Source organism: Maylandia zebra, linkage group LG17, assembly GCF_041146795.1.
Source record: "Maylandia zebra isolate NMK-2024a linkage group LG17, Mzebra_GT3a, whole genome shotgun sequence".
Taxonomy (NCBI): domain Eukaryota; kingdom Metazoa; phylum Chordata; class Actinopteri; order Cichliformes; family Cichlidae; genus Maylandia; species Maylandia zebra.
This window is the reverse complement of record NC_135183.1, coordinates 32,078,244-32,096,219: the sequence shown is the minus strand read 5'-3', so window position 1 is coordinate 32,096,219 and position 17,976 is coordinate 32,078,244. Positions and strand designations below refer to the sequence as shown.

The 17,976-nt window shown below is 40.0% G+C and overlaps 1 protein-coding gene and 1 long non-coding RNA gene across 2 annotated transcripts; one reads left to right on the top strand and one right to left on the bottom strand.

Annotated features, from left to right (window-relative positions):
• Positions 1-1,018: 1,018 nt before the first annotated feature.
• Positions 1,019-17,968, bottom strand: LOC143413128 (uncharacterized). The gene is made up of 4 exons (XR_013093710.1): positions 17,928-17,968; positions 17,647-17,722; positions 8,236-8,266; positions 1,019-1,203 (listed from the first exon to the last, which is right to left on the bottom strand). It is a non-coding gene; the product is annotated as an uncharacterized LOC143413128 (long non-coding RNA).
• LOC143413163 (uncharacterized) lies at positions 9,202-16,917 on the top strand. Its single transcript, XM_076875770.1, has 2 exons — positions 9,202-9,810; positions 14,140-16,917. The coding sequence occupies exon 2, from the start codon at positions 14,432-14,434 to the stop codon at positions 15,992-15,994; it is 1,563 nt and encodes a 520-aa protein (XP_076731885.1). The 5' UTR covers positions 9,202-9,810; positions 14,140-14,431; the 3' UTR covers positions 15,995-16,917.
• Positions 17,969-17,976: the final 8 nt, after the last annotated feature.

The window sequence follows — 17,976 nt, the reverse complement described above, 5'->3', positions numbered from 1 at the left end:
TTCAGTCATAGGATGGTAAATAAAAATGGTAAATGGCCTGCATTTGTATAGCGCTTTACTAGTCCCTAAGGACCCCAAAGCGCTTTACACATCCAGTCATCCACCCATTCACACACACATTCACACACTAGGATGGTGTACTAGTTTAAAATTCATCAGTATCTTCATGTATTGAGTAGTTTATATTGTAGTTGCCAAACTCTGCAGCTCACCTCAGCTTGAATATTCAAACATCTTTCAGCTCATCATTATTTGCATTTTTTAGCACTAGCTCGTATTAGCACTGTGGTTAAGGCAGAAGTAGATAACTCAAAATGATGATGAGCGCAACTAACACACAGCTCCAAATGCTGAAATTGTTTTATGTGAGCAGATGTGCAATTAGCATCTATTAGCTGATATTGTGCTTTGCTTACACTGTGTTTCCATTGCCTTTGGGTGGCCAAAACTCTGTTATTGCAAGTTGAAATTTTGAGATATTGGTCCCTGATGTTCCTGTTCCAATAAAAATCTTACAGCTACTTAATGCAGCTTTACTGAAAAACCTCACTGTGTATAGTCCTATATGATTTCATTTAATAAGAGGTATCACGGTATCACTCTGTGGCCACTGTGCTGAACACACATGCACAAATTTCCACAACAGTGAAGAGGTTTTCCAACATGGACCTGGAGTATAAGCCCAACTGAACCTTTTAAAGGAACATCTATTTTTCCTCGAGGGATTTTGCTATCGTCTTTTATATTTGGTGGTAGATGTTGTGAAGGCAGGTGCTTACTTTCATTGTGTGCACAGTCACATAATCTGTATTTGCCTTCCTTTTGGGGACATAAAGCAAGTCCCTGTCATGTTACAAATTTAATTTTAGGTTGAAGATTTGGTTTTAGGTTACGACAAGTTCGAGTTAACCTTAAACCTTATGGCTCAGTCTCTGGCAGGGAATTCATGTAGTGTAATATGTGTTGATAAATGAAACAGAGAAACAGAAACAGAGAAATTGATTTATCATGAGGGACATGAAGGAATTTATTATGATAGAAATAGAAAACAGTAGGAGAAGATTTGTATCTTAGATGTTCCATAGTCTTAACCAGCTTGACCAGCAAGGGCAGCGTTTGCGAGGATGTGGCTGCCTGTTGACGACTGTGGCTGGGATAAAAGGGAAGGAAGCCAGACGGTCCTGGAGGATTTCTCCAGTGGATCTGTGGGAAACACACACACACACACACACACACACACACAATTCTAAGACGCGACCATGTATGTAAAGAGAGGCTATCCTCCAGATCTGGTGAACAGATGAAGCTAATTGTTTCCATCCTTGTCAGTGTGTCACACTCATAGAAGCCAAATTACACTCCACAAACACACATCATATGCTCTTTCTTTCCTTCTTTTACCCACTTTCCTCACAGGGCATTCCAGTGTTAGCAATAAAGGAGACTGATACTCTCAAGGAGGGGTCAGCTACAGATGTTAGCAGGTCATTAAATGTGGTGACGAGACATCAATTACTGTGTTTTTCCACTTTCTTCTGTCTGTTGTGATTTTTTTTTTTTTTTATTTATTACACTGCACTGTGAAAACTTGTAATGATTAAATTGTGGCTACAATACAGCAAACCTATTCTGATTCCAACCATTTTTACATTTTAATTTAAGGTTTTACATGTATCCATTTATTTGGCTGTTTATTTGACCTTTGCTTATACATAAGGGTCATAGGAGACAAAACACACTCTTTTATGTGTCCAGCAGAGAGAAGAATGGCAGCTGAAAGGAAGACAACAAAAAACCATGTGTAGTGAAGGTTTCACAAGCTCAAATTCTGTCTGTGTATTTAAGTAAACCCTATACACACTATATCAAGCCAGGACTCATACGGTGGTTACAATGTACAGGCTTCTCTGAATGAACAAAGGTAACTTGCTACATTGTAAAAGTGGTTTTAGTGGCACTTAACTTGTCCTCAACTTGTCCTTGTATTTTTGTTCAACTTTACATATTTTAGTGGCCTATTTGCTATTAGCAGTATTCCGATTTAACCTCAAGATCCTTGGTTGTATAATTTATACAGGTTTCTGGGAAGCCATAAAATAGATAGGGGACCCTTTATCCTTCCCTAGTGGAAACTGGAAGGTTGTGGTAATTTCACTCTAATCCCCAAGGCCATTTTGTAGTGTCCTGGGGGAAATCCACTTCAAAGGTCATTGGGGGGGGGGGGTGTCCAGATACCTGGAATCAATTAACTGGCTGCAACTTCAATCCAAGCTTTACAGACAAATGTTTAAACTGAGGATATAGGAGTTTTCTCTATGGAAACTCTTTGCAGTCCAATGAAAAGTAAATACACTCCATGATTCAGTAGCTATTGGCAGTCAGTAGCAAGAATTCGAAGTAATGACTTTATCAGTTTCTCACATCATTGTGGAGGAATTTATGCCACATCTTCTTTACAATGTTGCTTTAGTCCATTGAAGTTTGTTAGCATTCATCTATGCACAGCTCTCTTAAGGTCCTATCACAACATTTCATTCACATTGAAGACTGGACACCTTGATTATTTTCATTTTCAGTCCTGCTGCAAGAGCTAGTTTTAGCTAAGCTTTGGTTATAGCACAGATTCATCTCACATTCAACTCTAGAATATTTTGATAAACAAGCCTAAATAATCATCCTTCGCCATCATTTTTGACAGTTGGTACATATGAGGTATTTGTACAGAAACATGGTGCCGTGCATTATAGCCAACATCTCCACTTTGGTCTCGTCTGTCCAAAGGAAGACCAAAGTTTAAAGTCTTGTGGTTTGTACAGACTGAACTTTCCAAACCTAAGCCAGGCTGTAATGTTTTTTAGAGAGGAGCAGCCTTCTGCTGGCAAGAAACAATCCGTTCTTCAGTTAACTCTTTTTCTGATTGTACTGTCATGAACTTTAGCATTTAACATGTTAAGCGGGGCCTGTGGCGTCTGAGTGTGTTAAATCAAACTTCATTTTCCCCCTTGGTGCAGCTCGTTTGTGCAGGTGTGAACACAGTAATCGCACTGGTGAGGACCAAAACAACTGAAACTGAGACCTTTTAGCCTCGGTACTTTTCCAAACAAACTCCAGAGTGTTTCATTTATGGTGTGAACGTGTGGAAAAGTAGAATAAAAGTGCAAAAGTCTGCACTGGCAACTAGCAGTGAAATGAACATAAATTCTCCATTTTCTCACACAACATCTTCTTCCTATATTTACTTCTGTTTCTCCCACCCCGGACACCAATCTGGCCAATGAGTGGACCCAACATTCTCACATGGTTTTTAGTGATACATTTTGGTTTCCTTGGAGTTCAGTTGGATTTTTTTCTATGTAAAAACAAAACAAATGACAGGGAAAAGCTACAAGTTCTCAAATTCATCGACTGATTTGGACCAGAATAAGTGAAGTATAGGTGTGAAAAATCATCTGAACCTGGAGGTGAATTTGGTGGGACCCCCTCTTCGGGGAATGCCTTGTGTTAACACATACCTTAAGACTCTAGACCGGCAAGCTGCCAAAACCTCTGCGTTTATAAGGATTTACTGACACAATTACTGATGATCAGTTAATCAAGTGCATTTGATTAGCAAAACCTGGCTGCTACTTCTTAATTCCTATTGAAGCAGTGCTTTGTTTTTCAAAGGACTGCATGGAGTCCTGTGAAAACTCTCTTTTTCACACAACTGCATATAACGGCATGAATTACTTTGTTGATAGCAGGGTTTTTTGCTACACCGTTCTCCTCTATAAAGACTTGTGGGATGAAATCTACTTTCTTTACCACACACGGTTCCGTTACAATCCCAAAACCTTTGTGTGAACAAAGACAGTGAGTCAGTAGACTCCAGTTTTATATAATTAGAGTGGGCATTTAAAGTGAAAGGCAATAACTGAAGTAGATTCAGCCTTTCAATTGGTGGCGAGCTAGGCCGGCATTCATTACCCCCAGAAAGATGTGTAATTATTGTTTAAACAATGCTTTTTCCATCGATTTGCTCCAGGAATTAACATTTATATGCACCAAGCATAAATACAGTCATTGTTTGATGCATTAACGGGGTAAATGAGCTGGATTATCTAATTGAGGGAATTTATGTGGCGGGAGAAGGTATTTATTTATGAGTAGACACAATAGAAATCCAAAACACAAAATTGCTGATGTAAAAAACAAAAAAAGTGAAAACAAATTCCAAAGTGTATCAGCAAAGTGTCTAATGATAGAAGTGCATAGAAAATTCCAGTATAAACTAACATGATGGTATGAATATATACTATATATAACTATTTTGTTTTTCTTTGTTTTCTTGTGATATAAAATTTATACTCTTAGAACGGCAGATGCTCGATCCAAAAGGTTCCAAAAATAGGATCAGTGTATGGAATTCTTAATTGTCTCTAAAGGCTCTGTTTCAGATTTTCTTTCTAATCTAGGATATGCATCATATCATTGAGAAAGATTGTCCTATGTACAGCCATCTCTGGCACAAACGTCTGGATATTTGCCTAAAATGTCCCTCCCACTTCCTGTTCAAATCTGTTTGTTGCACAAGAGCTGTGGGGCTTCACCAGGAGTGAGTAGAAGAAATATAAATGCATGTGCAAAGCGTTTCCATCAGATTCCAAGTACAAAATGGCTAAAGACAGATGAGTCGATATTTGTTATATGCGCACCAGCAAACGTTAGCTAATTCTCTTAGAAGTGGAACAGGCTTTCTGAGGAACACACAGCAACCTAAAATGGCAAAAAAAAAGACATCAAAGTAAGGAACAGACTCATACCATTAAAATTTTACTTTAACAATACCACAAAATGACCCTAAAACATGTTAAAACTAATATAATTCTATTTCTAACATGTCTTTGCTTGTAGACTTTCTAAATGAGTGAATCTATGAAGACATTACTTCATCCAAAAAGCCTGTAATGGCAAGTCTCAGCAATCAAAGACCTTAAATATTTGTGATCACAGACACCAGATGTTGGTTAGTAGTATTAATAACTGAAGTATTCTCTTTAAAATGAACGAGTAAAGCACTTTGACAGGTTTTAATAGTGAATGTTTTGAATATTTCAACAGCCATACAGATCCAAGTAAAGATCCAGTGCATCCTGTAAGGCAGGGGTGGGCAATTCATTTCCCCACTGGGCCACATGATAAACTGGAACTGTTATGATGGGTTGCACCAGTAAGCTTATGAATACATCAAATTAATACTGAGCAGACTTAAGATCAGTTTATTGGTGCGGTCCTCAACAACTGTCCAAGTTTCTCATGTGGCCCAATAGGAAAATTAATAGGTGTGTCTGTGAAGGTTCTCAATTAATAGGTGTGGTAAACTGTATTGTGTAATCCAGCATAGAAAGGTAAAGCTGTAAATGAAAAGTGCATATCTGATTGATTTGACATGATAAGGACATCACATATAAATCTTTTGATATATTATACTTCAGAGGCTACATTTCAAAGATGCAAATGATAAAATACAAATGAATGATTAAACATTCTTTAAACATCATGCTTGTGTCCTAAAATGTACACAGATACTGACTCACACATATGGCCCCAATTGCCAGTTCCTGTAGACATACTGAAAACATATTCAAGGTTGTCCATTATAGTTGATTTTCTTTTCTTTTTTCCCCCTTTTTTTTATGAGAGCCAGTGGTTCAAGCTGAAGGGGGTCTTACGGTTTGCATTACAGCAGAACAGTTTTCCTTTGAGCCTTCTCTCTGTCCACTGACTCACTATGGAACAATATCCCGGAATCTCCACAGAGATCCCACCAAGACTCTGAATAATGACATCAGCCTCACCGTGTGCCAACAGCAGTGCTGAGTTCCTCAGTGATTTATGTTTTAAGTAGTTTGCTCAACCGAGATTTGATGCTGCAAAAATATTTACACCGAATGCCAGCTCAGCAGTATGAAGTTTGATCCAACATTAAAGACAAAAGGAAGCTGGATTAAGTTTCCATCCCGGGAGTGAAACAAATTACAGTAATCACAACATCACGTATCATCTTGTGCAATATTGTTGCATCTTATTCTATCATTAAAATTCAGGTAAAGATCTCTCATGGACACAAACTTTATTTTAAAAACGACTGTGCACAAAAGCTGGTTTCACCATCTGTTCAAAAACTGTCTCCGGTTGTTGTCTACAAGGTTATTGGACAAGAAAAAGCTAGCAGCACACTAAATGTACAGACAACACACGTTGAGTCTGTGTGTGTGTGTTAATTAAGTTATTTAGAAGCTGTTTTCCAACAGGAAAAGCGAGGGTTGTGGTGGTGAAGGGTTTTGTAAGATTACACCAAATCCCCAAGTTGCATTTGTTGTGACTACAGTACTGCAATAAAACAGGGGTCTGGAGTCTGCATGTTGCATAAAAGTCACTTTTTCCTATGACCTGATTTGTACGTGAGCCCTGGAGCAAACAAACACAGATGGGACATGCATGCACATTGCGCGACACTGGTTTTTCACCTGTTTTACAAAACGCAAGAGAGGAGAAGGGAATACCCCCGGCACCCCAACTGTGCTCGGATTTGCTGTCAGCACAGATTTTGTTTGAGTATTTCACATCTTAATAAGGTGGATGTTTATTTTCCTTCACACAAGACTAGCATCGATATCCATAATCCGATCTTGATCACTTGCACGTAGTGTGTAATCCTTGTTTCTGCCTTGCTAAGTCCCCCGTGTTGCCTGACACAACATGCATCATCAACATCTGTTGTAGATTGTCGAACTTTACAGGAGTTACTTTGAACTGTGGTGAAAAAAAATCTAACTCATAAATCCTCAGCCAGCAATTATGGTTAGGTTGATGAGAAGACACGGTGGAACAGACTTTTATAACATATGTAGTCAGCATATTTTGACACTTGAAATGTTAGTTACATCAGCAAAATATGAACAAAGTCAAAGGAGCCCCCCCCCCACCCGAATGTAAAGCACTGACTAGCTCAACAACTAAAGAAATGTCAGCTTTATGCACAAATTTCCACAATACATGGCAATCCTGATTTATTCACCCGAGAACAGATTATTTTAGGGTCATGTTTTATTTACCCAAATATGGTGTATCTAGGGACATTTTTTTTAAATACCAAAATAAACTAAATCCTGCCAGGACTGGAGAGATAACATATCCAGACTGTTGGAAGATTTTCAGGGTTAATTTGGAAATGTGACTGTGTCAAACACGTTTATTCCAAAGTACTAGAAGATTTATTTAGATTTAACGAGGGGGTGGTTATTAAGTTATTGACATGTTTGCTTAGCAAGTAAGCTAAAAAATGAATTTTGTTCTTTAAGGGGGTGCGGGTACTATTATCCTTCCATTCTCCAGCTTTTTACTTATATGGGCTATGCTGTTGTCACTGATCCTTTCCCCTGTTTTGTTATATCTGTAGCAGAAAATAAATAAATGTCACAAACTGGAAAGATCTCATTTTAGCTGATGACTTTGAAGACAAAAAAACCCTTTGAATAACCAACTTTCTATCAGTTGGTGGGACATCATGTGGAAATGAGTAACAGGCAAATTTGCTGCTGTATTGATGCCAGTAAAAAGTCTAGTACATATCTGAATGTAAGTATTACTGCACATTTGAAGGGGCAGCTTCTGTTTGTGTGCATTCACTAACCAACACTTACGGGCTGCTTCATGAGTTAGGCCTGTTCAACTGTGTGTTATACCAGATATTTAATCAGCTCTGTCACATGGCAGCAACTCAGTGTGTTTGGATATGCTCAAGACAACCTGCTGAATTTCAAACTGAGCATCAGAATCGGGAAGAAAGCTGATTTAAGTGATTTTGAATGTGGAATGGTTGTTGGTGCCAGATGCTGGTCTGAGGATTTCAAAAACTGCTGATCTACTGTCAATTACCTGCACAGTCCCCTCTAGGGTTTACAGAGAATGGTCTGGAAAAAAAGGAAATAGCCACTGAGCAGCAGTTCTCTGGCTGAAAATCCCATTCGACTGCCAGAGATCAGAGGAGATTGCACAGACTAGTTTGAGCTTGATAGGATGGCAATCAGCCAGGCTGTACTTTAGGACCAGCTCAGTTCTCAACATTCTGGCAGAGTTTTAGCTGATGGTGTCATCTTTGGCCTTGGATCAACAGTCACACTCTTCAATCATTCTCCTGATTTCCTCTGACACTGGTCTTCCTTGCCTACTGGATAACTCTCAAGCACTCACCTGCTGGCTTCTGCTGCTCACTCCTCCTCGGCTGTCGGGAGCAAAAAGAAAAGGTAAGATACCTCACCTGCCTGCCCTCAAGGTTCAAGGTTCAAGGTTCTTTATTTGTCACATGCATAGTTATACAAGTATAACACACACTTGCTCACCACTACACCCCATCAGTCTGAGAAAGAAAAGGAAATGTTGGACATCTTGTTTCACTCATTCAGTCACACTCTGACACTCACCTGGAAAACCACACCACCCTTAGGAAACCCAGCTCTCCGCGACCCCAAGTAAACAATCATTCATCGCTCCTCTTTGCAAATATTGTGTGCAGACATGACTCATCACTGCCTCATAGTGGATCACACACCTGTAAAACCTCTCACTGCCCTGCTTTAACTACAGTGATCCCTGTGTTCAATGAAGTGTTGCTAATAAGAAAGAAACAGTCTATTGAGTCTGCTTTTGGGTCCTCTTTTGTATTCCTGCTGTCTGTCTGACACTCAGATGATTTTTAAACTGGGGCCTTGAACATGACAATAAGTTCGCTGTACTCGAATGGTCTCCATACTCACCAGATCTCAATCAAATAGAGCACCTTTGAGATTTGAGAGATTAGCATTATGGATATGTAGCCCACAAATCTGCAGCATGTACATAATGCTATCATGTGAATATGGACCAAAATTTCTAAAGGAATGTTTCCAGCATTGAATGTGAAAGCAAAATTATGTCCAACCCTACTAGCAACATTTACCTAATAAAGTATATGTGTGTGTTGTCAGGGCTTTGATGTATGAATCTGCATCTCCACTGGGTGCACACATGGCATTGCGAATGCACATGACTGCATTACTCTTCACAATTTATGACTTTTCTAGACAAAAAAAAGAACTCACACTTAGAAGATGAGTTGGTTTTTGTTTTTTTGTGGTGTGTGTGTGTGTAGCCAATAGATATATTGGACATGCCAAGTGTTACAGGAAAAATGATTCTATGTTTCTTTACCTTCTTTTAAATGTACAAAGATGCCTTTTGTCTGCCCTTTGCCTATGGTTAGATTAGTTTAGAATTATCTTTTTAGACTTTCTCAGCAAAGACATACTGTTTTGGGACATATTGTTTTAGATTGTTTTATCTCTCACAGCCTTCTCCCAGCTCTCTGCTGACGAGACTAGCGCCACATATGGAGTTGTTTATTTTATTTGTTTTGTATTTTCTTATCCTGTTCTCACTGTCTTTCCTATAAAAATTACCAAGCCACTGTGCATGGTGTGAGTTGTCCTTAGCAGCTCACCCGTGTACACGTTTGATAAAGAAAGTAACTTTGTCTCATTGTGTCTTTATTTCTCCTGGGTCTTTTACAGAGTTTTCCCCCAACATTTCTTGGTCCTTCGACAGCCGGATCACCTCCATCGTGTCCCATCTCCGTGACCAGTCCACGTTGTTCGCCTGTCGACAGCCCACACACCAGGTGTGTGGAAAAAGACCAAGAGCGTTAAATTCGGGTCTTGGCCAACGTCTTAGAAAGCGACCCACGGTGGTGGGACCCGATCGAGGTGGACCAGACCCGGCGACACCGACCAGGTAGATACAGACACACTGACACAATCTTGCGTAAAAGCGCATTTTGAATTCAGGGAATTTAAAATAGCGGAAGTAGCTCGTCGACTGGTAGCTCTGGGAGCTCGTCGACTGGTAGCGTAGCTCGTCGACTGGAAGCTTTGGAAGCTCGTCGACTGGTAGCTTTGGAGCTCTGGGTAGCTCCCCCAGCTGGGTCTAGACTGGGTCTAGGGAGTAAGTAGCTCTGGGAGCTCCCCTTATTATAAGGGTTCCGGTCGCGCGCGTCGAAGCTGTGAATGTGAATGTGTGTGTGTGTGTGTATTGTTTTAATTAATGGAGCAAGCTGAATTTTCACGGTCCAATAAGAGACTGAGCTGCTCCTACTGTGTTTTTCTTTTACTGCTATTCACTGACGTGCTGGTGAGTTGAGAGAACGGTCGAGTTCCGTCTCGTAAAGTTCACACCGCTTTTGGAAATAGTCCGAAAGTAGAAGGGCGTGTGAGCAACCACTCTCGTCTCTAATACCAGCGAAGGTGATAGCAGCTGTATTGTGTATGTATTACTTAAACAAAAATAAGTAAATACATAAATAAGATGGGTAATCAAGCAAGTGAAATTAAAACTCACTCCTGCTGACGAGCAGTGGTGAGAAAAGAAAAGTCCAGACGCCGGACAAAAACAGTGTCTGTAAACTGAGAGATTTAAGAAAACAAAATATAAACAGTCAGAAGAACAGAACTCAACTGCCAGTTTAGTAAAACCAGAAGACGAGACACTGTGCAGTTCCCACAACCCTTTTAGTAAACCATCACTCACTCCTGCAGCCGCATCTGCAGCACCACCCATATCAGGAAGAACTTAATAATCCCTTATTAAGTGAAAACTAGAGATCACAGTAGTTTGAAGTAGTTTAAAAGGGTTGAAAACAGACCCCACTGAGTAGATATAAATATAAAAAGTACGAAATAAAGATGAACAAAGGGAAAGTTACAGTAGAAATTATCTTTAGAGTATTTGAAATTAATAATAGCAAGGATAACAACCTGTAAAGTGATATTAACAATGAAACACAGTTGGCATGATGACCATGCCCACAATGTATAAAATGAATATAAAGCAAATAATTCACACGAAAATATTTTAATAAAATAAATAAGGTATATTAAGGCTGTGTCATTGTTCAGCCAAGGACAGTGTGTGAAAAGGTAACTGTCTCCATCCTGGGAAAAGGATGATTCTGCAGGTCATCTGAAGCCCTTGATGGATACAAAATAAAATATAAATAATATATTATAATAGAACTGCCTGGTCCACCATGCAACAGAGAGAACAAATGTGACCGCAGATTGGATGAATTCAAAATTATCTGTTTGCTGAATAAGATGATCCTAACTAACAAATTGGCTCAGTAGTAGTATAGTGGTACACACTGATAAAATATTATAATATGCTATTGCTGTTATATAAGACAAAGAGGATAATATTAACAATGACATAATATTAATATGAAGAGGCACCTTAATCGGTTATGATGTGAGGTGGATAATTGTTAAGCAGTAGTCTGCATCAAGCTTAAGGTTTGCTGAAACTCAGTGTAATGACATGTGAGATGAAGACAATACGGAGAATAACTAAACTAATGAAGTGCATAGAGGCACTTGACCAGCTTGAAACCTGTCCTAGAATGACACATTGCTGAGATATAGAGCACACCTATAATAACAACCAATAAGCAAAACCCTGTAGACAACAGCTACAACTACAGGATTGAGAAGCTGAATTAAATATGTAGACACTGCTAAGCTGATGAACATGTTCCACATTTTCTTTTCTTTTTATTTATTTGTTTCTTTTAGAGCAGAAGCTGCTGTAACACACCCAAAGAAAGACTCTAGGTCTGACCAACCGTCTCAGTCATGGGCAAAAAGATGTCAGTCAATAAAATTCTAAAAGATAATTTATTGACGAAAAATATATCAAGAGACAAAAGATAAAACAGTCCAGTGTCCCACTTATGAATTGTATAAAAACACACAGTCCCAAGGCCAGAGACAGCTATGACACACGGCCAAGTTGCACTCCACATGTTGCCTTTAACAGGGTTAGAAGTTGTACTTGGAGACCCACCACCCTGCAAGCATATAGTCAGTGGTCACTCAAGCCTCTGCAACCCAGCTGCCTTTAGGCTGTGGCATATAATAGGCCCTGGACTGCACAGAGAGACAAAACGACACACTTAATATAAAATTCATAGCGCAAAACCAATCCATCCCAATCATATCGGATTTCAGCACATTACATACCTGCACAGAGAGACAAAACGACACAGCAGTGTTTGTAGTGTGGGCTATAAGTAGACGAGTGTATCAGTGCAATCAAGTACACCTGCCTCTAATTAGTCCAACCTGATTCCAGCCATTGGCTCACCAAAAATGTGACACACACAAAACCACTCCCAACCAAGTGAAACTTCACACAATAATATGGAGCTGAATTAACACAGGCACATTAGTCTAGTATGTTAGAAGCTGCATGCTATTAAAAGCCAACATATGCAGACTTCTGCCTTGTTCGGGTGGCAGCATTTTTTTTTTCTTTTTCTTTTGTGTCCTGACACGTTTATGTTTTTTGGTTTTGTTTGATTATTTTGTTGGTTTTGGAAACGACTTTAAACGAACTTGTGACAATACTTGAGAGTCACAATGACAAATAGTGATTAGGCATATGATTGGAAAATGCCTAGGTTTAGAGCTGTGAGCTATGAGCTGTGAGCAATGCAAAGTTAAATATATATATTTGTATAAATGGGAAACAACCCTAACTTGAAAGTTTGAAATGTGTGAGATCAATGCATTGTTTGAAGAACTAGAAATTATCTAAAACTGCCTTAAGTGAAAATGTAGAGTTGCATCTATTCTCCCAAACAAAAAAAAAAAAACAAAAAACAAAAAAAGGGAGAAGCATTCTGTAACTTAAAAATAAGGCTGACTGTTGACAACAGACTAAAACACTAATTCGCAGGTGGCTATCAGGAACAGAGAGGCGAGCAAAGTCACAAACACCAAGGCCGCAGACAGCCACGCAGAAACAGCAGATAACATAGAGACAACGCCTGCTAGAACCGTGGAGAGGAAGGTCACTTCACACGAGATTGTTGCGCATGTGAAATACACAAAGATACACAAATAACCATTTATATAGACAGCCAGTATGTTTTCTCTGCTGTGCATCATTTTGCAAAAAATCTGGAAAACCAGAGGAATGATTACACCAACTGGCAAACCAGCATGCCAACCTCTTACAACGCCTACTGACTCTTTCATTACTACAGGCAACAATTTTGATGACAGAGCAGCAAAATAGGCGGCACAACAGGCAAACATCACATTGATGGCAGTAAACACACATCAGATTCCACTGGATGTGTTGAAAAATGAACAAAAAGCAGCAAGCACAGCAGAGCAGGCAAAATGGCTAAAACACGGTGCAGTTCTGACAAACGACTTAATGATGTGTTATGGCAAGCCAGTGTTGCCAAAATTCCTCCACAAAATGGCGGCATTAGTGACTCATGGCTGTACGCATTTGTCAACGGGGGGACTGACCAGTATTGTCAACTCTCATTTCTACACTGTAAATTCTACACTGTAAATTTTGAAACCTCAGCAAAACAATTTGTCAGAACATGCATGACGTGTCAAAAATATAATGCTCAGGGTAACCTGCGACCACAAAGAGGCCGTTTTCCAACTCCGCCTCATCCTTTTCACACAACTCATATGGATTTTATTGAACTAAGCGAATGTCAAGGGTCGAAATATGCCCTAGTGGTTATAGACGTGTTCTCAAAGTGGCCGGAAATCTATCCAGTGAAAAAGGCAGATGCAATTTCAGTAGCAAAGTGCCTATGCAATCACTTCATACCCACATATGGCATCCCAGCTTTGATACGGTCAGACAACGGCACTCATTTTGTAAATGATGTCATCACTAAGGTCTCTGAAGCACTCGGTTTCAGCATAAAACACCACTGTGCTTATCACCCTCAGAGCGCAGGCCTTGTAGAGAGAACTAACGGCACTATAAAACAAAGGCTCAGGAAATGCATGGCAGAAACAGGAAGGCCGTGGCCTGAATGTTTGGGTTTAGTGAAAATGTGGATGCGCTTAACACAAGGCTCCCATAAACTAACTCCATTTGAAATCATTCATGGCAGGCCGTTTCCACTGCCTATTACCAGTCAACCAATAGACAAATCAATCAGAGAAAACACATTAGCAGAGTGGATGTCTAAGCTGTTAGAAAACAAAGAGATCGTTGTACATAATCAACAACCTGATGATGTTTCTCCAGTGTCTTGCAGACTAAAGCCCGGTGACTGGGTTCTGATCAAGGTGCTCCAAAGGAAAAACTGGAGCACACCCAGGTGGGAGGGACCATACCAAGTCCTCCTCACTACACCGACCGCTTGCAAAATTGCGGAACGACCATCCTGGGTCCATCAGAGTCACTGCAGGCGTGTCAGTGAAGCCATCTAAACACAGCTGACGGCAGGCTTGCCCGCTTGTTGTGATCTCGCCCGGTGGAGGGGTCAGCTTTCCTGGCCGGGGGGTCTACTCGCGACAGGAGGGTGTGTTCCGTCGTCATGACGTGGTGGCTCTTATCAACTGCAGCGGCCCTGACCATGGCCGGGCTCCTCACCTTTGCTTCCGTGAGGGACAACAAGTCACGCTACATGGAGAAAAGGCAGACACTGTATGACAAAGGAAAGTACACCAAGTTTCCCCATGGATACGCCACCAACTTCTGGTGGCAGTTTATGAACACTACAGCTCACCTGAATAACAAAACTGACTGCTATGCATGTACCCATATGCCCCTATCCTCGCAGACGTCTGGCCTGTGGCCGTACAGCATACCTGAAGATCGCAGTTGGTGTCTGTTGGGCCTGGCAACACATCCAGGCTACGGTACTCTTTGGTCCAAAGCCAACTACAGCATCCCAGCAAAAGCAACCTGGAGGTCATCATCACTCACAAATGTGAACTGTTCCGGACAGACCTACCTACTGACCTGGCCCCAAGTCTCAGACCCACTGCCTGATGTAATTCTACTGAACAAACTGAACGCATCACAACTGCCAGTATGTGTGATGAACAATGGCTCGCGGGCAGTGGGGGAGCTGCCTACTCACCTATGTAAGCACATATACACTTTCTGCCCACCAAGGAACGAGAGGAAGTGTATGGCCTGTTCAATCAACGCCACCTGTGCCAGTAACACGACGCTGATGGGCCTAAACTGTCGCTCCGACTACAGCTACCGAATGCCACTACAAACAAAGACTCAGTACCAGACAGGATGTGCACGGACGGCACCCAGCAGCAGAGGAACCAGAGTTTTGGCTGACTGGTACTTCCTATGTGGCAACAAGGCTTATCTGTCACTCCCTGAAGGTTGGGGAGGTCTGTGCGCCCTGGTGGAATTATCAGATCACGTTTTCTTCATGCAAAGTGTTGCACATCACCCAAGCAGCCGGCAGAGACGTGAAGTGGACATCGCCTCCCCCAATTCTTTCGGCATTACCGTGGACACTGGAGTGCCGGGAGAGTTTCGCATCTGGGGAGGAGGAGTGAAATTCTTACAGAGCTTGATCCCCGGCATTGGAGTTGCCGAGGTGCGGGATCACGTGGAGATCAACCGATATGCTCTGCTACGACACATCAACTTGACTAAGACCCTGGGAACTGCCTTAGCAGGAGAACAGCAGGCCATCAGAACGATGGTGCTGCAGAACAGACTGACACTAGACCTGCTAACAGCATCACAAGGAGGAGTTTGCAAGCTGATCGGGGAAACATGTTGCACTTTTATCCCTGATGGATACGAAACTGGAGGAGACATTTATGAAGCTTTGCAGAATTTGACCGCTCTGCAAAAATATGTCACTGACCACACACCTGGAGCAGCTACAGCACAAGGCTGGCTTGACTGGCTGTTCAGCGGTTCATGGCTGGCTGCTGTAGCAAAGCCATTTTTTCTTCTAGGTCTCATCATGATAGCACTGCTCATATTAGTGTTGTGTGTGTTGCCATGCCTAAGAGTAATGATTTCAAAGATGATAACAACTACAATGACTGCTTATGTTGCCGTGCCTGAAGAAGAACAACATCCCGTTGCAATTCTGTTAGAGGAGAACTTGTACTAGCTACTAATAAATGACGTGGTGATTAAAAATGACTTGTCAAGTGATCATGCACTGATTAAAACATTAGTAGGTTATGCAAGTTTTCATGCTTTTATTTTTTTTGAAGTCTTGACTTTTAAACATAAAGTTTTTCATTTTTATAACGTTTTCATACTCTTATTTTTTTTTGAAGTCTTCAGTTTTAAACATAAAGTTTTCATTTTAAATATGAAGTTTTCATTATTTTACATATAAAGTTTTCAATTTAAGGTTTGCATCATTTTAAATATAAGGTTTTCATCCTTGTATTTTTTGAAGTTTTCATTTTAGTTTTCATCCTTTTATTTTTTGTAGTTTTAGTTTTATTATTTTTTCTTGTTTATTCCACTTGTTATTTCATTTACTATGATTTTCATTTACTATGTTTTTCTTTTTATTATTTTCTTTTGTTTTATTCTTTAGACCAAATGACTGCCATTTCTGCTATGATGACATTTTGAAGATTTTGGAAATTAAAAATTGCCTAACATACTTAATAAATAATTTTCATAGACAATTGTTGTATACATTTAAAATAAGTTAAACAGGGGGGAATGTTACAGGAAAAATGATTCTATGTTTCTTTACCTTCTTTTAAATGTACAAAGATGCCTTTTGTCTGCCCTTTGCCTATGGTTAGATTAGTTTAGAATTATCTTTTTAGACTTTCTCAGCAAAGACATACTGTTTTGGGACATATTGTTTTAGATTGTTTTATCTCTCACAGCCTTCTCCCAGCTCTCTGCTGACGAGACTAGCGCCACATATGGAGTTGTTTATTTTATTTGTTTTGTATTTTCTTATCCTGTTCTCACTGTCTTTCCTATAAAAATTACCAAGCCACTGTGCATGGTGTGAGTTGTCCTTAGCAGCTCACCCGTGTACACGTTTGATAAAGAAAGTAACTTTGTCTCATTGTGTCTTTATTTCTCCTGGGTCTTTTACAGAGTTTTCCCCCAACACCAAGTAAGTGTAAAATAAAATTCAACAAATAACAAATGTTTGAGGATTGCCAAGCCCTAAAGAAATTAAGTCCAATAAGGTTTCTCTTTCCTTTTTTTTTTTTTTTTTTTTTTTTTATAAATGACATCAGAAACAGCAGTATGCGACATTACGTGATGGCAGAGCTTCAGTTCATCCTTTGTCATTTTTTTTTTTTTTTTTTTTTTTTTAATAAATAGGACAGGGGGAATGAATGAGAGAAAGAGGGGGAGAGAAAGAAAGAAAACCAAAGGGGAGAAGAGACGGTGAGAAGGGGGGGGAAGAGAGAGAAAAAAAAAAAAAGAACTCCTGGGTCACCTGCATGGAGAAGAAAAAAAAAACAAAAAAAAAAAAACAGAGGAGACAGCAATAGGTTTCTCTTTCCTGGTGCTAGTAAACTCACAACTTTTCTAGTAATATCACATCCTTTCCTAATGGGACATCTTGAACGGATCACATACCAGCATGCACACACACATACATATACTGCTGAGACAACACATCTCAGCAGCTGTTGCCGGGAATAAGTTATGGGTCATGCCACCTCCCACAGTCCACTGTGGGAAAAAATTTTCAACAACACAGGAGAACAATGACTTTGAATGTCTGCCATCTTTCACCCTGGATATCATTTTAAGGTTTTCAACACTCACCAGTTCAGGGTGTTCAGCCAGCTGGCCACTGATGTTGTTCCATGGAGCCAATTTTATTACACATGACGATAAAGCGCTAGAGATTTAAAAAAAAAAAAAAAAGGGAGTAATTAACCTGTAATTTAACGCCATCTGCAGGACATGCGCTGCAAGTGTAAAATAAGTTTTGTTTTTTGTTTTTAATTGTCGGATTGAATGAAGTCCGTTGGGATTTTTGTGTATTAACAAAACAGGAGAAAACGGTAGATAAGTAGAAAAAATAACCATAGCTTGCGCATTACTTTTCAGTGAAGGTGAAATAATTCAAGGCTTTCTCCTTATGTTAAGGTG

What these genes read in the sequence shown, in the direction of transcription:
- LOC143413163 (XM_076875770.1), top strand. Translation starts at nt 14,432, where the DNA reads ATGACGTGGTGGCTCTTATCAACTGCAGCGGCCCTGACCATGGCCGGG.